Source organism: Mytilus edulis, chromosome 1 (genome assembly GCF_963676685.1).
Source record: "Mytilus edulis chromosome 1, xbMytEdul2.2, whole genome shotgun sequence".
Taxonomy (NCBI): domain Eukaryota; kingdom Metazoa; phylum Mollusca; class Bivalvia; order Mytilida; family Mytilidae; genus Mytilus; species Mytilus edulis.
The window spans coordinates 97,425,169-97,452,232 of record NC_092344.1 but is presented as its reverse complement, the minus strand read 5'-3'; the positions used below and the strand labels follow the sequence as shown (position 1 = coordinate 97,452,232).

Here is a 27,064-nt window from a genome sequence, read left to right as displayed (position 1 = left end):
AATACGAATAAAGGCTACCAATAACAAAGCTAATCAGGATAGTAGTAAACCTGTATCTGTATGATCGGTTTCATAGTCTGTTTAATCCTCATGGTATATCAATATAGATACTTTGCTCACTCGTAAAATTTTTCTCCATAAAAAGTGTTATTCTTATATGTTAATGTCATATCAAATAGGTGTTAAATAAAAAGGAAAAGTGTACCACTTAATTATCAGATGAATAGAATGAACATGTTAATGTTTTCAAAATAGCAAAATAAAACGTTTATATACAAAAGTAAGAAGTGGTATGATTTCACAATTACCCATACTAGTTCAAATGACGCATATCATGGGCATATGTAAAAAGTGAAATAACAGAACAAAATACGAACTCCATAAAGTGAACAGAAGCTGTTAATTTATGTGTCATTGGGTCTCTTGTGGAAAGTTGTATCATTGGCAATCATACCACATTTTCTTTTTTATATTGATCTCTATTTTTTTCACGAGAAACGACATAAGTAAATTTGACAAGGGTTTGATCATGTGTCTCAAGTTATCACTCGGAATCAACAGAAAGCGCATTTTTCCAAGTCATTAAGGAATGTTGTTGATGAACTGCAAAGGTAAAAACCTTCGTATTTGATATTGACTGCCAATTTCGATGATAAAAGAATTAAAGAAGTAAGAGGTGACTTGAATAGACTTCTTGATCTTTATAATAGAGTGGAATTTTACATCTAAATGAATCATGATGAAAACAAACAAATCCGGTTTTGTTCGTGTCTATTATCTGCAGAATGCAAAAAATACTTGTTGCTTGAAATAAATGAAGGGAGAAACATTTTTAAAATGCTTATTTGTTAAACTTACTGTTGTCTAGTATTCCTTTGTATTTATTTTTGTTTGTTTTCGATGTTGTTAACATATACAATTTGACCATTCCCACACAGAGTACATTGATGATTTAATTCCAAGTTGTTTGGTATTGTGTGTTTTTCCCTTTGATTCAAAGCAAAGCGAGGATATATGTTAAAAAGTAGTAGTTCACACGACATCTGTTTCTTTACTTAACATTTTAAGTGTCTTCTGCACATAAACTGGAATCACACACTCATTTACAATCATTTTGACCTGATGTGCAAACAGTGATCGCATAATAGCGAGTGGTTCGGATCTGGTTTATATAGAAAAAAGAAGATGTGGTATGAGTGTCAATGAGACAACTCCCTGTCCTAGTCATAATGTGTAAAAAGTTTTGTTGGTAATTTCTTCTTAAAGTTTTTTTTTTTATCTTCAGACTATTTTACCATTTCCTGTTCATTCCTGAATTTTTACTTGAATATTTACAAAGTTCCTTGCGTAAGTTGTATTGAAGCTGCTATTATTGATTATAAGAACTTGGTTGTCTTTTTCAGTTATTTACGTAATCAGATTCTTCAGTCTAAAAGAGGGACGAAAGATACCAAAGGGACAGTCAAACTGTCATTTTCTGTTTTTTTAAGGTTTTCAATGAAGAATGTCGGCACAATGATTTTCTTTGCCTTTGATGTATTAAAACTGGCAGCTATATCTAACGATTACACGCTCCCTATTGCTAAATTTTCACGGATTGCATCGGCGCGTTCTAAATATATCTGAGCGGCTCATAGTCTATTCGAATTATAAACTAATAGGATCGGACTAATAATCAATTAGGCAACTTTCCTTTACGAGTAACTGAGCTCGTGTGTTACATACCTATTCACTTTTCCTCATCGTAATCAGTTTGAAGGATCACACAAGCTCCAAAACAGCTACCAGCTGTCTTTCTTGACAGGTAAAATCAGTCTTCTCTGTATCATCGCCTTTTAACTTAAAGTTAAAGTAACTGGTCTTCAAATCAAAGGTAATAAAGCAAAATTAGCCCCATATATTGTAAGAGGGCAAACATATCATCAATCAAAGGTAAAGGAAATGAAGTAGGTAAGACTTATTTATTGTGTCTTCTGAAGTCTACGCACATCCATTTTTTAAATACCTCCTAATGACTCATTATAGAAACAAAGGACTTTAAAATTACCCTAGATTAAAATATATGAACACTTACTTTTCATTTGGTCAAAAATATGGTCAATTCATGACAAGTGAGTGATCTCTTGTGTCAATTTTCATTTCATAGCACAAAATATTATGTTTTATATAAAGGAATGGTTATTTTCTAAACTTATATTCCTTTGTACATTGAACTCTCCTAACAGAAAGTTTTTCGATTTTGATCCAAATTTACCGGAAATGTTCTGTAAATTTCTCATAACTTACATTTGTTCTTGACTTGAATCTTTATATTGTATGCTTCAGCTTTCTGGACATTTTTAAACTGATTCATTGTCTACTGGTTTATTTTCGCAATATTGCAACTCTTGTATTGTACATATTTTTTTCAAGTAAATGGCTTATTAAAACAATTCAATTGTTTTGCTACCTACTCGTTCTTTCAATAAATATAATAGCTTTGTAAAGATGGGAGACATCCGTTTGCGCCAAAAATGCGTCCCTTTGCGCCACAACCTTTTTCTCCAATGCTACGTTTGCGCCACCTGTTTTAAAATAACAAATTTTATATTTTTTAAGCCAAAATAAGAATAAATTTTAATCACTAATATTTATGATAGCTATGTGTACAGGTAAATTGGCGCAAATGAGTTCCGAATAGTGGCGCAAATGATACATTTGGAGAAAAAAAAATTGGCGCAAATGATACCCCTGAAAAACAGTAATTGGCGCAAAAGGGCTGCGGCCAAAATTACGACCGTCAAAAGCTTTTAATTTATGGACTAAATCATCCGGAAGGCTCATACATCAACATTGAACACAGTAATCAGAAACTTACTAAAATGAACCTGAATGAATAACCAAGCTGATCTAAAGTGAAATTTGCCTGTAATCGTCTCGAATATTAAGTTTTTCATTCCGAAATCAAGAGATTTATTTAATCAAACGGTTTGAGAAAAAAATGCATTCCAATGGAAAAAATATTTTTGGAATCAGAAGGGCATTGATGATTGACAATAACAGAATTATATCATAAAGTGTATAAGAGCACTCTGCAAGAGGAAAAAAGAATTCGATAAATGAAAAAAGACATAAAAACTCATTATATATATTTGATTAAATTGTATTTTTCATTTACTTGAGTCACAACTTTTGTATGTTGCCCTCTAGATGCTTCAACTTTTTGTCATTTTCGTCTAATTGACGTACAACATCCTCTATAATTGCACTGCAGAAGATCGTTGGTTCTCTCCGGGTACTCTGAATTCTTCAACCAATAAAAAACGGAATGCCACGAAATATAAAACAGTGCTGAAAGTCACATACAACAATCAATCAAGCAATTAATTCTCTAATTCATATTTACTTGATATGTGTTAAATGTGTATTCATAACACTAAAATATAAATAGAACAATCATATTTATCATTTGAATTTCGCGGAACTACCTGTATGAGTCACTTTTTATGACACGGGATCGTAAGATAACATTGACTGGTTCTCTTCTGTTTGAATCATTAAACAGGGTCGGTTATATTGCCTACCATTTTACAAAACAATCGAAAGATACGAAGTTATTGTATAATAAAGTACGATTTTAAAAGTTAGTTTGACTCTTATTTCTTATACCTATTATATCGTAAAAAATATATGTTAAACAAAGAAGAACAGCGGAAAATAAACATAAAGACTCGATTTCGTACAAAGAAAACTATGGTTGGCTGTATACTTGTTTCTATACATACAATACAGTGTAACGGAACCAGTCTTACACCCACAATATTTATGTTTGTTTTCCGGTTATTTCCCCGTTGGAATAAATCACTATATTTGTTGGACATGAATGCGATGAAGTAAGTATTTTTTTGTTGCTTTTACATAAATCAGAAAATTTTAAAAGAATAAAAAATCTGTTTTTGTGGGGTATATCAATCCAACAATTAAATGGGTATTTCATAATGTTGTGAAATCCATTCCATCTCGTTCCAGCAAATTTTATGACATTGATGTTGCATATTCCTCGATGGAAATAGAACATTAACCAAAACGTCTTACAATCTTGATGGAATAAGTGCGCCTGCGTATATTTTTAAGGATGAATTCGGTAGCAGCATGTCTTCAAATGCCTCCGACGATCCACTTCTATTTAAACGATTACATATTTTGTTTTTGTACAAAGATTTTTAAAAATCTGAAGTCTCTTAAGCCGGAGTGAGTGAACCTCATCAAATCAGAAAACTTTATGCTAGCAGTTTTTTGTTTTATTTGTCTCACCGTTTAGCACACGTAATTAAGGTATCAATATCATAAATAAGAATAGTTGTTTATCAATGACAATTTACATGGTATAAAATCAACGAGACATCATTTAGATGGGTGTCATCTCTGTGGGTCCGCTGTGAATAAAAGAGGGACGGAAGATACCAGAGGAACAGTCAATCTCATAAATCGAACATAAACTGACAACGCCATGGCTAAAAATGAAAAAGACAAAAAGACAAACAATAGTACACATGAAACAACATAGAAAACTAAAGAATAAGCAACACGAACCCCACCAAAAACTAGGGGTGATCTCAGGTGCTCCAAAAGGGTAAGCAGATCCTGCTCCACATGTGGCACCGCCGTGTTGCTTATGTGATAACAAATCCGGTTATCAATCAATAACATGTGATGTAAAAAAAATATCTTTATCATAGGACATTTTTGTTACCTTGACCCTTCACGTAGGAAGTTGTACATTCATTATGAGCCACCCTCTGGTGTAGTTAAATATACATGTTAAGTAAAGTTTGAAATCATCACAATTTTCAAGATATAGAGCGAACACCATATTTACAAAAGGACATGGGGTTGTCAACTGAAACCAAATTTTTGTTACCTTTAACCTTTGACATAGGCAGTTGAACATACATTTTGACACCCCCTCTGGTGTTGGTTAATAAACTTGTCAAGTAGGAACTTTGAAATCATAACGATTCTCAAGACGTAGAGCGGACAAGATCTTAACCATAGGACATGTGGTGGTGTCAACTGAAACCAAAGTTTTCGACCTTGACTTTTCACCTGGGAATGTGAACAAACATTATGGCACATTCTCTGGTGTTGGTTAATATACATGTCAAGTATAACAGTTCTCTAGATGTAAAGCGGAAACCATTTGAAAAGGACGAACGGACTATTGGGTGACCAGTCATTCCGCGGGGTGATAATAAAAAAACACCACAATAATCCTGTTAGAAAGAAATCCCCTTGCTGTATGATTTGGGACCCAACGTTTGAAATATCCGAAACTTATAATAAAACATTCAAAGATGAATAAATTAAAATCCTATTTACTAAATATCAGTAATGGAACATCACCATTTCCCCAAAAAGATGCATAAACATCAGTTATATTTAGAAATATGTTGCAAAAGATTAATAAAAAGTTATTGTTATTCAGAATTTATACTATTTAAAGTATACTCGATCACAACTGAGGAGTCTTTTGCCAACAATTACGATGGCTGCATCCAAATAAAAATGTGCATGATCGTATCAATATTCTGTTTTCATGTCGCATCTTGATATGCAAGGTTTAGTCTATTTATTAGGATGCAATCAACTTTGTATAAAAATAACAACATTCAGATATAAATTGATGATGTTATTTCTACTTATAATCCGAACGTTTCTGATTTGGTTCCATTAATATATTCTCCCCAGAAAAAGAAAACAAAGAAACAAGAGACATGGCTTCCTCCGCTTCATTTTTATATGTATACCTCGAATTTGACATGAGTGGTCATCTCAGTACAGGAGTCTATGACACGAAACGATTTCAATTTTAAATTATCAGTTTTTCCCATGTTAGTAGCATTTAACCATTTTCACCTGCAAATGGGATATCAATTTCCAAAGAAGAGCTTGTAGCTGCTACTCATATTTAATAAGACGTTACCCGTGTCTGACCAGAAAGTTGACGAAATAGGGTTTTCAAAGAACGACTAGTAATTTTTCTTAAAATATGCATTAGAAGATACCAAGACCTTGTTGATAAATATTCCGTTGATAAATATATTGTTGATATATAATATCAACTTCACAAATAATAAATGATGGTCTTGAAAAAGTGAGAATGGAAATTGGCAATGTATAAAAGAGACAACAACCCAGCAGAAAACAGTCGAAAGCCACCAACGGCTCTTCACACAACGAGAAAATCCTGTTTCCGGAGGTTAACTTGTCCCTAAAGAAGAATATGCACTAGTTTAGTGACAATGAACGTCACTCTAAACTCCGAAACATGTAAATGTATTGTATAAAAGAGCATGCAAGACAAACAAAGGCTTCTGACTTAGGACAGGTGCAAAAATGCGTCTGGAATACACATGTTTTGTTAGATCTCAACCAACTCCCATGTTTCTAGCCCTAAAGAATAAATAAACACGAAAAAAAATAACTAAGCAAACTGATAATTGGATAAATTGGTTTTATGTCTTTCTTGTCCGTCAATTATGCAGTATGCTGCTTCATTTGTTAAAAGGTCATGGTCACTGAGGAGGGTGGACTCAACAACTGCATGATAGATACATATATGTATGCATATATGTATATAATGTTTGGTTCTTTTGTTGGTTTTTTCTGTATGATGTATTGTAAAATTACTATGTTGATTTATGTATGCCTTCAACCCATATGGGTACAAATATGCATTATATTCAATAAATAAAAAGATAATGATACATACATTAACAAGGGGATACTAGTAGTTACTGACATGCCAGTTCCAGAACACAACTTATAGGATTAAAAGTTTTCATCATAAGAAAATCAAGCATAATCACTTCCGTTAGGTGTTTTTTTTTTTATCATACCATCATATTTATATGATAAGGACATAACCCCTATCATTCCAACAACTGGCTCTAGAACAAATGTGACTATTTCCAATGATGAGATCCTTCAAGTATATACTGTAGTTTCTGACGTTGTTTATCTTCTTAATTAATTGTAATTTTGTTCTCATACTTGTCTTTGTAAATTATAAACCTTCACTTTTAAGTCCATTTATTGGCCTGTAGTTATGCATCCCAGCAATGATCAGCAATGGGTTGTGCTCTGGTCTTTCATTTTTTGTTGATGTGCTTTGTCTATATGCCATTTTGTTTTTCTTTGTTGAAATATTTCATTGTTTTATAGTGATAAATATCATTGGAAAGCATATCATTTCTTCTTATTTGTAGTATAAATTGCCATTTAAATACTGCTATAGTTGCTCGTTTTATCATCTTGAGTGAGGAACAGTTAGTTTCGTTCTTTCTTTCCATGCAGCACATCAATAAAAGATAAAATTAAAGGGTTATAAATGACACAAAATTGGTTGTAATAAAAAGAAAATAAGTTGAAACTATGATATATCTGCAATGTCAGGAAAGAGTTAGACTATTTCATATTTTGCAACGATTAAAGTTTCAGAGTCAGCTGAATCAGTTATATTAAACTTTAACCCAGATCATTTTACTGAAAAGAATGGAACAGCAAATTTTGTATGAATTTTATCAATTCTACTTTCAGGTTTTGCACATACAAGTTTTAGAAATTCTTCAGAATAACGACGATAAAAAGACAAAGTTACAATGGAAGAGTATAACATGTATCTACCCATTCTTAATAAATTAACGATAGATGTATTCCCAGAGATACTGCGAGATCGTCTGGAATCCTTAATGAATCACACCCAACTTCCAGATTGGTACGCATCTATTAGAGGGAGAACATTTTTCAGCAAGATTGAAGAAATTTATATATTCGAAAGTCCACAGAAAGGTTATCAACAATTCGATTTAAGTCTTTCAATAAAGATTTTGAAATATTTGTTTGGAGAAACAACCATTAATTCACATTTAGACACTCTATGTCGAATTAGAAACAAATTATCTCATTTACCAAATACGAATATCACTAGGGATGAGTTTGACTCTTATTTTAAACAATGCTGTGATGTAGCCGATAGTATTGAGAGTCATCTAAGAAGACCAGGATGTTTACGTAAAAGGTTTTGTGACATACGCGACAAAGGTTTTATCGTGTTTGCAGGTAAGGATCAATTAACAATACTAAATATCCTCAATGAATTAATATCAACATTTGTTTTTTGCATTTTTTGTGTCTCCTTAGCCGCGATATTCATCCTATGTCTCCGTATCTAGCATAGACGAGTCAATCTACAACTACGACCAGTAATAAAATTTAAAGGCATTTTTACAGAACCTTCATCACACCACAACATGTTCATTATTTTGGTGCACCATCCAATTACTTTTTATGGGGACAAGTTTAGGGACTTTGTAGAGAAAAACAAGAATTAAGTTATTCCGTAGTATGAAGAAATCATTTTAATTTAACTATATAATACATATTTCATTTTTTCGGATTTATGGGTTTTTCATATAACAGGATATATACTGTCATTAGTAACACAATTTTGGATGCATGCAACACATCTGTCCATGAAATGCTAAGATCAAAGTTAGATGATAACTCAAAGAAGAAAGAATTATAAGCATTTGTATAGCAGTACCTGCTTTTATTATAAAGAAATGCATAATACATATTATTCTTATAATAACTCTTACAGGTCAAGCAAGCATTGATGACATACAGAGACAACTGAATGAACTACAAAGGAACGTAAGACATTTTTATTTAAAGTTCTATCAATCTTTATTGATGATGGTTTTGTATTAAAATAACATAGAATTATGAAAACACGATCTTATTTTGCCTCGGTTCAGTTTAAGACATTTTGTTAACAGTTATGATTTAATTCTACTTTTCTTTTATTAAATCACAGGGAGAAGGAATCACAAATTCAGAAATTAAACAGATAACCATGACTACTGAATTAGATATACAAGAATTAGAAATAAAAAATAAAAAAGAGTATGTCAAACTGAACGAGCTGAAGAAAATGCTGACCCGTGTAAGTTTTATTGATTTTAAATATACTTTAATGTGTTAAAATGCCATCATTTGTCGGATGGAATTTATAATATGGTTTTCCTTTCTCTTCATATTCACGAATATTCAATTAATCATTAGTTACCTCCCGAACAATGCCTGGTCATAACTTCATTGGTGAAAACTTGACAAACAGTAAAACAAAGCACCCAGTAATGGATGAAGGACAAGAAATCTGGACTGCAACTAAAAATTAACTTGAAGAGACCACGATCCTCTCACAATACAGTCGTAAATGATCGAACGTAATGTTATTATATATCATAAAATTAAAAAAAGAAATGGGGACTATACCAAAGAGAAAATAACCCAATGGGCAGATGACAGCCGAAGGCCACCTATATATCAAAACAGACACCACTCTATAACAAACCATGATTTTACAATAAAAGACATGACTTTTGCAGAAATAGTGGTGAATTTTCATTCCCTATCAACCACAGAAAAACTGTTAAAATATATGTAATTAAGAGAGATGAGAAAGGTATGCCAATTAGACATTATTAAAACGACAAAAACAGCTTAAAACAACCGGCTGTTACATATTGTCTTAAGAATAACACAGAAATTTATATAATATATTTTATGTCAAGCTATTAATCGTTACCAGCTTATAAAAGTTTTGTAAATGACAATTTATATTTTATTAGGTCGGTAAAACGCTAGAGCCTCCAGAACACACCAATTCTTATCATATTTGGAAACATAAATTAGGTAGATATAAAAATACAAAAATTTTAATTTTTTGGTCGTATATTGCTATCACGTTGGCGTCGTCGTCTGCGTCGTCGTCGTCGTCGTCGTCGTCGTCCGAATACTTTTAGTTTTCGCACTCTAACTTTAGTAAAAGTGAATAGAAATCAATGAAATTTTAACACAAGGTTTATGACCACAAAAGGAAGGTTGGGATTGATTTTGGGAGTTTTGGTCCCAACATTTTAGGAATTAGGGGCCAAAAAGGGCCCAAATAAGCATTTTCTTGGTTTTCGCACTATAACTTTAGTTTAAGTGAATAGAAATCTATGAAATTTTTACACAAGTTTTATGAACACAAAAGGAAGGTTGGGATTGATTTTGGGAGTTTTGGTTCCAACAGTTTAGGAAATAAGGGCCAAAAAAGGGCCCAAATAAGCATTATTCTTGGTTTTTGCACAATAACTTTAGTATAAGTAAATAGAAATCAATGAAATTTTAACACAAGGTTTATGAACACAAAAGGAAGGTTGGGATTGATTTTTGGAGTTGAGGTCACAACAGTTTATGAATTAGGGGCCAAAAAGGGGCCCAAATAAGCATTGTTTTTGCACCATAACTTTAGTATAAGTAAATAGAAATCTATGAAATTTAAACACAAGGTTTATGACCATAAAAGGAAGGTTGGGTTTGATTTTGGGAGTTTTGGTCCTAACAGTTTAGGAATAAGGGGCTCAAAGGGTCCAAAATTGAACTTAGTGTGATTTCATCAAAAATTGAATAATTGGGGTTCTTTGATATGCCGAATCTAACTATGTATGTAGATTCTTAATTTTTGGTCCCGTTTTCCAATTGGTCTACATTAAGGTCCAAAGGGTCCAAAATTAAACTTAGTTTGATTTTAACAAAAATTGAATCCTTGGGGTTCTTTGATATGCTGAATCCAAAAATGTACTTAGATTTTTTATTATTGGCCTAGTTTTCAAGTCGGTCCAAATGGGGGTCCAAAATTAAACTTTGTTTGATTTCATCAAAAATTGAATAAATGGGTTCTTTGATATACCAAATCTAACTGTGTATGTAGATTCTTAATTTTTGGTCCAGTTTTCAAATTAGTCTACATTAAGGTCCAAAGGGTCCAAAATTAAACTAAGTTTGATTTTAACAAAAATTAAATTCTTGGGCTTATTTGATATGCTTTATCTAAATATGTACTTTGATTTTTGATTATGGGCCCAGTTTTCAAGTTGGTCCAAATCAGGATTCCATATCAAGTATTGTGCAATAGCAAGAAATTTTCAATTGCACAGTATTGCACAATAGCAAGAAATATCTAATTGCACAATATTGTGCAATAGCAATTAATTTTCAATTGGAGTTATCTTTCTTTGTATAGAATAGTAGTTGATAATATATGTTGGAAATTTGCCAGACATGACTATGATGTCATTTTCTATTTTTATTTGCTAATAACTTTATGTAAATAACTTCATTGAAAATTTGCCAATATAAAATGTTGCTGATGAAGCTTTTTTTCCTTATCTTATCTAAAATGTTTTTAGATAATGTATGTTGGACATTTGCCAGACATGACTATGATGTCATTTTCTATTTTTATTTGCCAATAACTTTATGTAAATAACTTCATTGGAAATTTGCCAATATAAAATGTTGCTGATGAAGTTTTTTTTATTGTTTTATACAATAAACAATGTATATTCACTTTTACTACCAACCAATCTTTACCATTCAGTGATAACAAGCACTTTATTTACATTTTAATATTTTATGATGTATTTAAAAGAGTAGTTATTGTTGCAAACTCCATTAGAAATTTGAATTGATATCAGTTTTGGAAAAAGGGAAACGGGGATGTGAAAAAAAGGGGGGGGGGGTTGAAATTTTTCTCATTTCAGATTTCATAAATAAAAAGAAAATTTCTTCAAACATTTTTTAGAGAGGATTAATATTCAACAGCATAGTGAATTGCTCAAAGGCAAAGAAAAACTTTTAGGTGCATTAGACCACATTCGTTCTGTGTCAGAAACCTATGCTGTGTCATGATCAACTATTTAATTTTAGATTTAAAAAGTTTGAAGAAGAAATCTTTAATTGATTTGTAAAATCTTGACATTTGTTTTGTGTAAAAAAAACCATGTAATGTCAAAAATTTGATCACAATCCAAATTCAGAGCTGTATCACGCTTGAATGTTTTGTCCATACTTGCCCCAACTGTTCAGGGTTCGACCTCTGCGGTCGTATAAAGCTGCGCCCTGCGGAGCACCTGGTTTTAAATTATGAAGATTTAAAAATAATTGGCATCCGTAATGGTGTACCTTTATATTCATGTATATCTAGAAACGTTTTCAATTATCATCTGTCTTGTAATTATTTTTCTTTATCCTTAAACAAACTTTTAGAACAAAAGCAATCATTGTACAAAAAGTAATGTTTTCCCAGTGAATATTTTAAAAAGATATAACAGTTGTTATCTATTCGTTTGGAGTGTTTGACCTTTTGATTTTGCCATTTAAATGTAGCAAAAGGCAATAGGCGAAATTACACACAGGAGAACGTGAAGTATACATAACTTATATATTTTCACCTAAAACGTAAATCTTATGGTCCAAATATGTATCAATATCTATTTTCAAAGTATACTATCTCATATTACAGATCTACCTGCTGTTCAAACTGCATTGCCAAGGAACCAAATAATACAACAGGCACTGAATGGAGACAAATCAACATTTAAAAATCAGGTATTCTTTCAGCCCAATTTTAATTAAGTTGGTTATTTAGGGTTTTTTGTTTTGCTTTTATGATACCATGCAATTGAAATAATTGTTATTGTAGAAAAGAATAATATACGGTTTAAAGGGACATCGCAGAGTGTGTAAAAGATAAAAGATACACAGTGAGTTTTAAAATTACTGAGGTTTTGTTCATTTAATATTTTTTATCATTCTTTATTTTACATAAATAAATTAAAGTAAATTAAGGGTAAACATCAATGAAATAACAACAAACCAAAACCAGAAAAGACATGTAGGTAATTTATCTTTGATAAAACTGACCTCAGCTGTCGACATGTGGTTTACTTTCGTTTGCTCGTATATAATGGAATACGGTATATAACTGTGTAATAAAAATCAATCTTTGGTAGTGTTTCGATGTGTCTTCCAAAGATGCTAGGGATTATATACAGTTATGTCTCAAAGTGGGCACATTTCACATTTGTCATTCTAATTGTTTGCACCTTGAATACAAAGTTTTATGTTTCTTCACAAATTACTTGAATATGCTTCAAAGAAATTACAGTTAATGTTATAGTCTAAATCATTGATTATTCCACATTTGGGGTGTTAAAGAACCTTAGGTGGTACTGCAAATGGGTGCCGGTTTTGCATTTATTTATCTTTTGATTTAAATTGATGAAATGCCTTTTCCCTAAAAAAAAGATAACTAATAATGATTCACACCACACAAGTTTATGTGTTTGGATTTCATTTCCAGATTATATGCCAAACGACAGACACAACAGAGTCTAACACAGACACAGTAAAAGAACAATCACAATGCAGGTACCTAAATTATTATGAGAATGTTATTCCTGGAATTATAAAGTAATTTTTATATGCAAGTGAAGATGATTTTTTAAATTAATCTTACAGAAGTTTTCCAAAGTTCAAATCAAAATCGATTAGAATGAGGTAAATCACAGTAAAAATAATAACTTGAGGGAATCACATGTACTCCAAAAGGAGTGAGACTGGTGCGACGACAGGGTAAGCATTGTTGCATGTCCATCATGCACCATGCAAAATTACTCAGTCAAATTGTTAAAAAGAATCTCAACTCATTCAAAATATTAGCTAGTGGTATAAAAATGACATGATGAACCTTCGATATTTGTTAGTTAACACGTGATGTCTTTGGAAAAAATTCTCAAAGTGGGGAGTCCCAATAATATACTGCATCTTGTCAACGAGCATGCCAGTGGCGGATCCAGAAATTTTCATAAGTGGGGCCCCACTGACTGACCTAAGAGGGGGCCCGCTCCAGTCTCGCTTCAGTGATTCCCTATATAAGCAACCAATTTTTTTCCCAAAAAGGGGGGGCCCGGGCCCCCTGGGCCCCCCCCTAAATCTGCCTCTGCATGCTGGTAATATATTCAAATGTTTCTTTTTATTGTAATAGTAACTTATAATGTTTTGTTAATTAAACTGTATCAGAAATATAAATAGTGTTTATGTAAATATAAAAAAAAACCAAAAAACACTTGGTCCGTCAATTTTAAGATCCTCAATGATTTTGTTTAATCATCCTCGTGATCTATAAATTTTATTCAGGTTACAAAAACAGCCATCTGACTCTGCTGCTGATCAACCTAACGAGTTTATATCGATTCCGCATGCGAATGATATCTGTAGAGAAAAAAGAATTTTACATCAACATCAACGTCTGAAACCTCGTTACCTTAGACCAGAACTTGCGCAGGAAACAGTATCAACAGTTATAAACGTCACTCAGGAGTCCATCTTATCCGGGTCAATGAATCCTCCCTTACCTCATCGATATGCACATTCATTAATCACAGAACTACAATCAAAAAACGATTACAAAAATATAAACGAAAAAAGACCACACATTGCTACCAAAAATGGAGATGCAAAGAAAAATGTGTCTTGGGAAATGTGTTCAACTAGAAATAGACCTGGAAAGAAACATAAGGACGATGCTGCAACTAAGAAAGATCGAAAAGTATGCAGTGCATATCTTTCAAAAGGAAAGCCATCTAAATTAGAATCGACTGTTGAAGTTAAACAAAGTCAGCCTGCAATACCACACCAGATGATAAGATGTTCAAAATGTATTAGTGAAGTCGATGATGCATTGAATGTTACTGATACCAAACTTGTTCTTCGAAGTTTGTCAAATGAAATTGAACAGCTTGTGAATAAAACAGATCATCAGTTCTTTTTTTCGAAACCAAGACATGGACTTGGTTTAAGGGACTGGATGGAAAAACAACTGCCAAAATCAAAAAATAAAAGATTGGAAACATCCCCCAAAGATTCAAAGGAAAATATGTAAGTCTTCAAAAGCGGAACGTGCTTTAAATTGTCAGAACAGAGACATAATCAATAACAACAACAAAACCCATACTTTTGAAACCTATCATTCTTTAAATGAGGGTTGCATAGACATTTGTTATACTTATAATATAAAATCACCAAATAAATAATAGCATTATTTATACAGTTATTTTACCTAAATAATTTTGAAGTTTAAGGTAAAAAGCAATAAGTTACTTAACTCATAGTGAATAATTCGAACATTGAAATATGCTGAGTAAATATTTAAGCATCTTATATGTTGATTGAAAAGTTATAAGAAATAATTTCGAAACATAATAAAATATTTTTTTAATATAATTTTTGTTGAGTAATAATTTTATTTCTTTCCTTCAATAAATTATTTTAAAGTTTTAGTAAGTATAAATCCTATTTCTATAACTAGGAGAACGAACTCCAAGAGAAAACAATGTACCTGTTACCAAGCATTAAATGTGGATCTAAGAGAAGACGACCACAGCATAGAAGATCCAGATCCTTATAGTATATGTACGTAATGAGATACATATTATAATAATTTCTTTGTGAGTCGTTTTAGTTAAACTAAAAAATAAGATGAATTATTATGTGTGGAAAATTTATAAGTGATACTATAAGAAATAATTGTAACATTTTTCAATAAGTTTATTTTTTTTTTTTCTATACAAATAAAATAATGTAAAAGGTAACTACAGTTTGAGTGCTGAAAAAGAAAAAAAATGAAAAAATTTAAGTTAGATATTTCATGCAATTTATTTATTTATTATCACTACTTCTTATACTTTTGAAAGACAAAAAAAAAGGCGAAAGATAGCAATGGAACCTTTAAACTCATGAGATCATACCACATCTCCGTTTACTGTTGTTGAAATTATTCTCTAAAACCATAACATGCACATATTCACCAATAGTTTGAACAGTTTTATTTAGTTATAGTGGCCTAATCGTATTTTTGATTTATCTTGTGGTCAAAGTTATAAAAAAAACCATTATATTATTAAATAATCAGAGCAATCGTGTTTCTTCTAATGTCAAGTAGCGAACTTTTCATCGACAATTTTAAACACAAACATATCTGACAATTAAATAAGTAGGTTCTAGATAGCAGGACTACGTGAAACATGAAAGTGGTGCTATCATAGGCAAAGTGGGTTTGGTGGCTAGGGAATATATAATCAGGTATTTTCATTTTTTTTCAGATAAAGAAATATGTACTGAGGACGTGGCGATCCTTCATTCGGATCAAAAGGAAGATGGAGCATTGGCAGAAAGATATTTAAATCATTTGAAGGCAACAGTGATGGGACTTACAGGTGACACACAGGATGCGATATTTCTTCCTGGCAGAAGTGTATTTGACATCAAACCGCTATTAAAATATAAAAACATATTTGTGCTAATCACTAGATTCTATGAACGGGCAAACATTTTAAGACACATAGTGCAAACTTTACTTCATCTGTCACTTAGTTTGAATATGAAAATGTGCAAACTAATACCTGTCTTTATGGAAAATATAGGACATTCACCCTTGGAGTTCATTCCAATTTATCCACTAAAGTTTTACAAAACATTAGAAGAAAGTGAAGACAATAAACTTGAAATTAATCCATATTATTGCAATGCTTTGAAAGCTATATTTAGGAAAGAACTGAATATTGACTAACAATAAGGCACGAATTATTCAATAAATATATTATATATAAACTCTTCGTTTTCATAAAACCTCAAGAAAGATATTCCATAGAAAAAGTCAGATATATGACTACTTTGTTTACACAAAAATACATTCTGTGTACGAAAAACATTTGTAAAGAATATAATATAACAAATACAAAAAAATATATCACCCACACGGTAGTAATTTTAGCGTTATGTGAAAATGGACATACTTAATGGTATATTCAAGTTTATAGTTTATAACTTTATAACAGCCATAATAGGGAAAATAGGATAAAGCAGTCAAAAATAAAATAATAAAAATACGGAATTCCGAGTGAAATTCTAAACGGAAAGTCCCTAATTAAACGGCAAAATCAAAAGCTCAAACACATCAAACGAATGGATAACAACTGTCATATTTCTGACTTGGTACAGGCATTTTTGTATATAGAAAATGGTTGATTTTTCTTGGTTTTATAGATAGCAAAATCTCTCACTTGTATAATAGACGCAAAAAATTCCATATATTGCCACGATGTGTGAACAAAACAAACAGATATAATAGGTAAACATGTTAAAATCAGGATAACAACAGCCAACATAATTTGTAGTATAGTCTTAATCACTAAGAAACGAACAAATATGCCTACAAAAATGCCAACAAAGAAAAACAAAACGCATATAGACAAAGTAAATTAGCAAAAACGAAAAATAAGAATACAAACATTTACCATAGTACAATAACACAATGACGGGATGCATAAGTACCGAGCTCCGTCAAATTGATATTACCAAAATAAGACTCAACAGTAAAAGTATTAATTAACAAAGAATACTGTAACACGTTATGATCATATCCATAGAATCTATACTTCAAGCCCATGTTGTATTATTTGTGAATTTGATACGGAAAAGGTCTTGGTATCTTCCGAGGAACTATTTTAGAAAAAGGACGAGACGTTCTTTGACATACCATTGATTCACAAAGTTCTGCTAATAAGACACTTGTGTCGTAAAATTTTAAAAAGTAGCAGCTGCAAGCTCTTTAACACCGAACGAGTTGGTAAATCTCATATACAGGTGAAGTTAATATATTACTACTAAGGTTAGGGAAATTGATTATTTAAAAATTGAAAGCGTCCGATATCGTCTGGTACTGAGGTGACCGCTGATGTCAAATTTGATGTTTAAGTCTGAAAACAAGGCATAGGAAGCCGTGTCTGTTGTTTCTTTAATTTCTAGTTCTGCAGGATATATAGAGGGAACACAACCAGAATTCTTTTGAAATGTTAATGGAAAGAACATCATCAATATATATCTGAATGCAAAATTAAATAATCTGGCTTCTTTGGTCTTCTTCATTGTGACAAGTGTCTGAAGGAAGTCAGACTCATATGAAAATAAGAATAGGTCGGCAAGGAGGCGAGAACAGTTCGTTCCCAATAGGAATTAATGTCGACAATCTGTTAAAAAATTGAACCTCGAAATTCAGCAAATATGATGTCAATAAAAAAACTCCAGCATACTGATCACTTGTTCCTCTGTGTAGCATGTTTTAATTCTTTGTTCACTATTAACGAATTATGTCGTATGTTATCCCAACGTAATACATTTATAGCATATGCTATCATTTTTATGTTGAAAAGCATTTATTCTTTCTTTTAGACAATTTTTCAGTTTCACATGGGTAATAGTGGTGTATATGTTACAGGGAATTTGTAAAATCAATGATTCTGTAAAATTACTAATCAGTTCAGTGACTTTACAAATTCCCTGAAATTTCAGTGATTTTACAAAATCCCTGATTTCGCAAATTCCCTGTAACATATATACAGGGTTGAAAAATCTAAAGTTTTGATCGAACTAACTTCAAGAGAAAGATCAAGATTCAAAATTAACCAGAAATTCTTTAGTTTTTTTTCTCAGAATCCACATATGGTTAATACCACTACGCGAGTAAATTGTTTCACATTATCTTTAAGATCAACATTAATAACATGGAAATACGGACTGAAAATATTAGGCGAGTAAGAGCAGTCACATGTTAGAAGTTTTATTATGTATTCTTCTAAATCAATGCAGTGCTTGCTTGTTGTTAAATACTTTAGGTTCAATGGTTTTGTTGTAACTTTAGGATACAATGAGAACAGATTGATTTTGAAATAAAGTGGAATTTAAGATGCTACTCCTTTGTGACGAAGAACGTTGTTGCTGAAGTTGATAGCATTAACTCCTTTATTAGAACAACTGGAAGACTTGTTCTCTCTTCATCATACGATGGTTCCGATCTTTCTGTTTTTGTTTGTTAAGTCCATGCTTAATCTATATTTGACAATACTAGATTTAGCTTTATATGGAATATTAAATCAAAGAAAGATCGAATTTATATAAAAACGAATATTAAGCAAAGATAAACAGATAGATTCATCCAACAGTGGCACAGTCAAATACAAAACTTATTGAAGGGGAAAATTATTGTCTATTCAAAATAATTAGTAAGACTCTCATTTGCAGATCGTAAATATATTAATAAGCTGCGATGCTGCAACCTTAAAATACCAATAGAAACAAGGAGTCTAAATGAAATTCTTAGAGATGGAAGACAAATGAATTTCACTATCTATTTTAGTGCCGGTTAGTGTTTAAAATCTAAGAACTATGCATATTTAAGAATATTACTGCTGTACCCCTATGTTTTTTTTTTTTTTGCATTTTTACCTATTTTGTCTGTTTGTTTTGTTCACACATCGTTGTCAATATAATGGAAATGTATGCGACTGTCATAAAGTGAAAGGATAAGCTAACTATTAAACCAGGTTTAATCTACCAGGTTTAAAAAAATGCACGTACTAAGTCAGGAACATTACAGTTGTTGTCCATTAGTTTGATGTGTTTGAGCTTTTGATTTTTCCAGTTGCTTAGGAGCTTTTCGTTTTGAATTCCTCGGAGTTTAGTTTTTTTGTGATTTAACTTTTTACATCAAGTAACCATGTGGCGAGAAAATGAAAGGGCTGCTTTCATTTTGTATGATAAAGTTATGAAGAACTTTTATTAACAAATTAGCTAAACTATTGTAATTATACTATGAATCATATGATTACAAAGTATATTAACATTGTGGTGTAACAACCATAAATATGATTATTTATTTTGCCTGTTGTATCACATGTATATTTGTAAGAGTGTTTCAAAATAAAGTATATTGTTTTTGTTCTACGATGTGAAGGTCAATCAAACGAACGAGAGATCAATAACAATAAAAATTATAGAAAAACTGGTATTTCAACCAAAATTTCCTGGAATATTCAATAACTAAAATTCTTAGAATATGGATAATTTCAGGATACGGGCGTATATTTTGTAAGAGAAAATTCTCGGACTAGTGGTAATTTCACTGAGTATACGGACATGACAGAGCTAAACGGAAAAAATAAAACACTGATTTTAAATGTACGGTGAATCACAGTTTAAAATGGTTTTATAAAGAACGTGCTATAAAATAAAACTATATGCTGTATATCTAACAGTAAATGTAAAAAAAAACCCAGTAAACTATTAATGAAATACACGCAGAGAAATGTTTTGGTTAAATCAATGTTAGGTGCCTCTTACCGACAGGTTTTTTTCGGATTATATAAATGGCTCTTATTTAGAAAAAAGATACTCTTTTGTGACAGTTGTTATCGATTCGTTTGATGTGTTTGAGCTTTTGATTTTGCCATTTGATAAGGGACTATCCGCTTTGAATTTTCCTCGGAGTTCGGTATTTATGTTATCTTACTTTTTTTAAGATTACGGTTCTATTCTCTATATGTTTGTACACAGTTCTTATGCTCAATTGCAACTCTTATTGGTCCCTTAGTCACCGAAAACATTTAATGAAAATATAAAACGTCCAAATTGGGTAATACATTTATAAACTGTTAATAAATTTCTACAAATACGAAATTAAACGCCTTCTTATATAATAAACCGTAAGCATCAGGTAAATAAGACAGGAAATAAATGAATTAATAAAAATCGTTGAAGAATGTCAAAAAAAATCATCCGGTCCACATTAAGGCTCAATATCATTACTACTTGTAGTATTAAGTTTGAGTTTCGAATAAATTATCTATTTCATGTTAAACACTTTTCAAAAAAATTATACAATGCCTATGCATTTACAGGAATCATTTTGTATCAGAAATCAAGAGATATGCAAATGCAGACCTGTACATTTTCCATCGCCAAGGTTTTTTTTATTAGTTGTACTCATCTTGACCATTATTGACTTACTATAACAGGAGCAGGTGAAAAATATGCTCAGTTATTTAAGTGTTTTTCCCTGTAGGATTAAAATTATGAAATTACAAATATACATATATAGCATTGCATTACGTGACCTGTAAATAATACAACACTTGAAGATGACATGAAATAAAATTTGATAAAATCATAAAAATAAATTGTGTGGGGAAATAATAACAAATATTCAAATAACGTGTTATCAACAAATATGTGAAACGGAAAGAGGAATCGAAATTTCCTAATATATCTTGAAAAGTTACAGTGTAACCGCACTTTTAGTATCGAAATCAAAGTTGATTTCATTGTCGTCATTCGAGATTGATCCTGAACATTCACATTGACGACTTAGTGCTCAGTTTTGGTAAGTGAATATTTTTGTTTAAAAAAACTACTAAGAGTAGGTCTCTTAAAATAATTTAAAGGTTGGATGTGGATTGAGTGCCATTGAGACAACTCTCCGTCCTAGTCACAATGTTTAAAAATCTAACAATTATATGCCAGAGTACGGTATTCAACACGGAGCCTTGGCTCACACCGAACATCACGCCACACAGAACTAAAAAAAGATCAGTGCAAAACAATTGAAACAGAAAAAATCAAAGGGCCAATCTATATAATAAACGAGAAACATTACCTGTTTTACTTTGGAAAAGCTCTCTTGCCCCTTTTACATTAAAAGTTTTAGAATTTAATTTACTCTTTTTATGCATTTTCTACTCTCTTTTTTTTTGCATGTATTGTGTATATACATTTCTTAAAAAATACTTAAACAATTTGACAACGTTTATTATAAAAATAACGATTACGATAATTTTAATATTAAAAATGAAAATGTAAAATGTATTTAATCGTTTCAACCATATACCGAATGAAAAATGAAGATAGAAAAAATATAGATGAAAGCTTCTTTAAATAGTTATCAAAGGTACCAGGCTTATAATTAAGTACGCCAGACTCGCGTTTCGTCTACATAAGACTCATCAGTTACGTTCAGATCAAAATAGTTATAAAACCAAACAAGTACAAAGTTGAAGAGCATTGAGGACCCAAAATTCCAAAAAAGGTAATCTATTCCTGGGATAAGATAATCCTTAGTTTAAAATCACCCTTTTGTTTACCACATACTGTGTATCTTTGATAACCATGAAATTAAATGTGTCTAAATACTAATAACCATATCAATTGATATTATAGTAAAACAAATTTGGTAAAATGTCAGAATCAAGTAGTAAGAGTTTTTGTGGATACAAAAATATGACATCGGAGCTATACTTTTGTCCCCCGTTCAACGCGTTGCGGGTGAAATACAGATGTCCGTCCGTCCGCTGTCATATCTTAAATTAAGATGTTTTATTAAACTTATATCAAAGGTTTATATCAGCACTGTCTCGGACAAGTTCCAAAATTAGTGCCGATCAACTATTTTTCAAAAGAGCTATGCTCCTAGGAAACATAAATGATATGGAAAATTTTATTGTTAGCGTTATCAATTCCTGCAAGATTTTAATGAACTTATATTAATAGTATTGGTTTATATCAGCAATGGTTCGGACGAGTTCGAAAAGAAGTGCAGATTAATTTAAAAAAAAGAGTCATGCCCCTTGGAAACATTCATTTTATGGAAAATTGTATTGTAATGGCTCTCCTCTCGTTTGTACATTTTTTGGCAGATTTTTATGAAATCATATTGTAGGTTTATATCAACAATATATCGGATATGTTCGGAAATCAGTGCCGATCAATAATTTTGTAAGAGTTGTTCCTCTTAGAAATATTAATTATAAAGAAAATTGCATAATTATAGCTTTCATGTGTACAATTCTTGTCAGATTTTTATGAAACTTATATTATAGGTTTTTTTATCGGTAATGTCTTCGACGACTTAAAAATCAGTGCAGATCTATTATATCTATAGAGTTTGCACCTTAAAATATTTATTATATGTAAAAGTGAAAAGTAAATGCTCTCATGTATACATTTTTGCCTAATATTTATCAAATTCATATCAAAGGGTGTCATAACCAATGTTACTGACAACTTCGAATGTAATTGACGATCTAATAATCTAATGTGTTGTATATCCCTTGGAAATATTAAAAATATCAGAAATTGCTCTCAAATCTTTAATTCTTTCAGATAGTTTAAAAAAGATTTAAAAACAAAACAAGAGCAAACCGGATTTATTAACATTTATTTGTGACCTTGCAATATCACAAGAACCATAACTGATGAACGATGAAAGTGAAAATCGTCAATATCAAATTTGACCTCCATTTTGTCATCAGTATCAACATATTAAAATTTGAAAAGCTTAGGTTGAATGGTTCATGAGTAAATGCAACAACATGAATGGAAACGTCATTTTTCGATCTTTCAAGAACCATAACTCCTGAACGATAAAAGTCAAAATCGACATTATTGAACTTGACCTCCATTTAGTCATCAGTAACAACATATATTAAAATTTCAAAAGCTTTGGTTAAATAGTTCATGCGTAAATGCACGGACACGACTGGAAACGCCATTTTCCAATTTTTAGAACCATAACTCCTGAACGGTAAAAGTCAAAATCGTCATTATTGAACTTGACCTTCATTTTGTCATCAGTAACAACATATTAAATTTTAAAAGCTTTGGTTGAACGGTTCATGAGTAAATGCACGGACAACATTTGGTTGCCGCCCGTCCGGTCGCCCGGCCGCCCGGCCGCCCGCCGTACACCCCCAAATCAATAACCGACATTTTTGTCACAAAAAAACGGTTAAAAATACATTTTTGGTTATTAATTTTGGACAGAAAATATGCGTTGCGCTGGGGACAATGAAACTTTTTTTTAAATCAATTTTAGTTCAGTCAGGTGTGGGATTTTATCGCTGCATGTATGAAGACTCATTGATGACCTTGAGTAGATTTCTGCTCTTTGATCGGGTTGTTGTCTCTTTGACATATTCTCCGTTTCCATGCTATATTATAAAGATGATAATGCTTGATTTGTACGAAAGAATTTAATTGCAAAGGAAATAATTGTACTAATAAACTTAGATACACGATTTGAAACTCCTCATTCAAGGAAACGATTAAAATTCAAATCGTGTTAATTTATATAGATAAAGTTTTGTATTAAGAAACCAATAATGAACAGGAAGAAAATAACATTAAATTATATAAATTATATATGATATATAAATATATATAAAGAAACATTAATCACCTTGTTTGTGTCTTATTGTGGTAGCTTAGAAATCTCCCATTTAACTAGCTTGACTTTTTGAAAAGTTAAAAGAATTTGATGATAACATAACATAAGATTCCAGTTCATATTTATTAACATTATAAGTTGCTTAACAGTGAACAAATGTATAAGTTGGAAAACAAAGATCTCTGAAACTCTTATATTACAACTATTTTGCATTTCAATATAACAAATAGAGATATAACCCCTATTAGGTGTCATATCAAAATGTATCATAAAAGTAGCTGAATATGATGTAAAAATGTATATTGCGATATAATAAGTATTTGTTGAATATACCGGGTATTAGGTTTCTAATCATATTGTTGAAAAAAGTACATTGACCTAGCTGCTTGTAGTGTTTTCCTTCTCTTTTTTCGTATGTGTGTCTGTGTATGTTTGGAAAACTGTCTTTTTTTATATCATTTTATTTATATAGAAATATCGAGGTTTCTAGTGTACTATAAAAACTTTCACCATACATTCGCTGAATTGATTAAATCCTTAATGACTGAAAAGTTTCTTTGAGTAAAAACATTAAATAGTGACATTATACCTTTTATTCTGGCATATATCGATACTGTTTCAAAACTTCATTTCTCTAGTTTAGACAATGATAAATTCTCGAAATCAAGCAGATAATTTAGGCAAAATTATGTGCAAAGACGAGAGGGATACGATATCAAGGGAATCAATCATAAATGGTTCAAAGAAAAACGACGAAAAGACTAACAACAAAACACAAAAATTTACCCCAAAAACTGAAGATGTAGATAAACTAACCCCTTCAATAACCAAGGGTAAACCCAGGTACTTCGGAAAGGTAAGCATTTCATGGCTTTTTAAAGAGGGGACCCATTCGAAAATGTGCGCTATATGAATGCGAATGCACGTCCAGTTTGAATTTGGACTTTTATTCGATACCCCGTTAAGGGAGCGTGCCAGGCTATCTGTACGTGAATGAATATTTCAGTCCGTTCCTATCAATTCTATTAAACAAATTGATGTAGAACTTAATAAAAGACATTAATGTGTAAAATGAAGACAAAGATAACCTTATCCTAGTCATACTGATGAAAACAATATAGTTATGTGTAAAACAAAAGTCAGGTTTTTCTATACGAAGCGTTCATTTTCGTATTTATAATAATGTATCAATTGACAAGGGATTTCATCTATGTCTTGTGGTTGCCCAGATATGGTCAATCGCATAACTTAACTAAAGCAATTCATATATATAATGCAGGTCGAAGTGACCTTATTTAAGTTGTTGTTTCTAAACATGTAACATCAACTGATACTATATAGATTGCATTAATTTGTGTTGTTTAGATCTTAACATACACACGAACCTTTACATACACATACAAGAATAAACCGGATAACGAACGAACTAAATGATGGGGGAAAGGTGCTTGACAGATGTGTCATTGCATAACATTCAGTTGCAATTACTTCATTGATAAATGGTTTGTTGGATAGGGCCGACATTTTCCTTATCAACATTCCATATGTAGGCCCCTCAGGGAACAAGTGCAAGGATCCTTAAACGAACAAAAATACTGAACTCCGAGGAAAAATAAAGCAGAAAGTCCCTAATCAGATTGCTAAATCAAAAGCTCAAACACATTAAACGAATGGATAACAACTGTCATATTCCTGACTTGGTGCAGGCATTATCTTATGTAGAAAATTGTCATCATTTTCCCCGTGGTGATAATAAAGTTTAACAAAGGCAGGTAACATATGCTTTTAGCCAATGAGATAAATTTTTAAAATATGTTTGTGAATTTAGTACGTCAGTTTTTCAAGTTTTATTACATTTCTCAATAAACCTTTTCCTATAAATCGACATAATTCGTTGTTATGATTGAATTTCAGGAATGCAGTGGGATTTTCTTATCAAAAGATGCCAATTCCATGTATTTCCAACGAAACACATGACGAAGTTTTGGCTATAAAGGAAATTAATAAGAGATGTCATCCAGCACAGACAAAAGGTGGGTGTACTGGAAATTCTTCAAAATATTTCCAGTATATCAAAATAATTTCCGTGTCATGTAATATTTTCAGCAAGTTACTTTATTATTTGTCTTTCTAACTTCATTTCTATTATTGTTATTGTTATAATTATTATAATAATCAATTTGTTTTTGTTAGTTTGTAGTCATCTGTTTTGTACATTATTCGGAAAGGAGCGGTCACAAACTGATTATATAGCATATTTGACTTCTTGAGGAATAATCTACTATTGTTCTCGAATTAGGAAAATATACTGTCACCCTTTTATAAACTTTTGTTTTGTTTTGTGTTTTTTACAGAAAATGTAGATGAGCACCTTACTGATGTAGAAAACAAATTAAAACAGCTCTTGTGTGTGAGTTTTGATTACTATATAACAACGATAGTTGCACATAATATTTCTATTTCCCCCTCATGGTTGAGTCTTTATAATATATCGGGTTATTTATAAAATGAAATGAAAAAACAGATGTAATTTAGCGACTGTGAAACTCGAGCCTCAAACAAGTGGTTATCTCTCTTATAAAAAAAATGACAAAATGCTAGTTTGTTGTCTTTTAATTAGAATTTTAAGGGATGCTAATCAGGTAGCAATATCAATATTCAAAGCAACAACATTTCAATATGATTTGATTATGAAATCTACTGTGATGAGCAGAGGGGTGATCTGAATCTCAAATAATTGTGGACACTGCTAAAATTATAACTTTAGAGAATTTTTTAACCTATAAATGTGTTGTTTTCAAAAATGAACATAATTAAAGCCACCATACGGCCTTCAAAAATTACCAAAACTCATGACGTATAGAAGCTTTCAAAAAGTCTCAGTGTGACAAAATATTAAACTATTTTAAAGAGAAACAAATGGCTTGATACAGCTAAGAAAGGGGGGGATATTGTTAAGAAAAAAAGGACAACCTCTCAATTTCAAGTCCTGGCTTTCGACAAGTATACAATGAATATGGCGAGGTTAAACAAGTAAGTGAACGATCAACCAATCATCGGCGGACAGTGCCGTAACAA

The 27,064-nt window shown here is 31.4% G+C and overlaps 1 protein-coding gene across 1 annotated transcript; it reads left to right on the top strand.

Moving 5' to 3' along the window:
* Positions 1–3,580: 3,580 nt before the first annotated feature.
* On the top strand, positions 3,581–16,538 carry LOC139496237 (uncharacterized). The gene is made up of 10 exons (XM_071284735.1): positions 3,581–3,876; positions 7,579–8,100; positions 8,642–8,694; positions 8,858–8,986; positions 9,675–9,738; positions 12,395–12,480; positions 13,235–13,302; positions 14,071–14,811; positions 15,242–15,345; positions 16,035–16,538. The coding sequence occupies exons 2-10, from the start codon at positions 7,641–7,643 to the stop codon at positions 16,499–16,501; spliced, it is 2,172 nt and encodes a 723-aa protein (XP_071140836.1). The 5' UTR covers positions 3,581–3,876; positions 7,579–7,640; the 3' UTR covers positions 16,502–16,538.
* Positions 16,539–27,064: the final 10,526 nt, after the last annotated feature.

Coding starts and splice junctions, on each gene's coding strand:
- LOC139496237 (XM_071284735.1), top strand. CDS start 7,641: ATGGAAGAGTATAACATGTATCTACCCATTCTTAATAAATTAACGATA. Junction 14,812..15,241: donor AAAGATTCAAAGGAAAATAT/GTAAGTCTTCAA, acceptor TTCTATAACTAG/GAGAACGAACTCCAAGAGAA. Junction 15,346..16,034: donor TCCAGATCCTTATAGTATAT/GTACGTAATGAG, acceptor ATTTTTTTTCAG/ATAAAGAAATATGTACTGAG.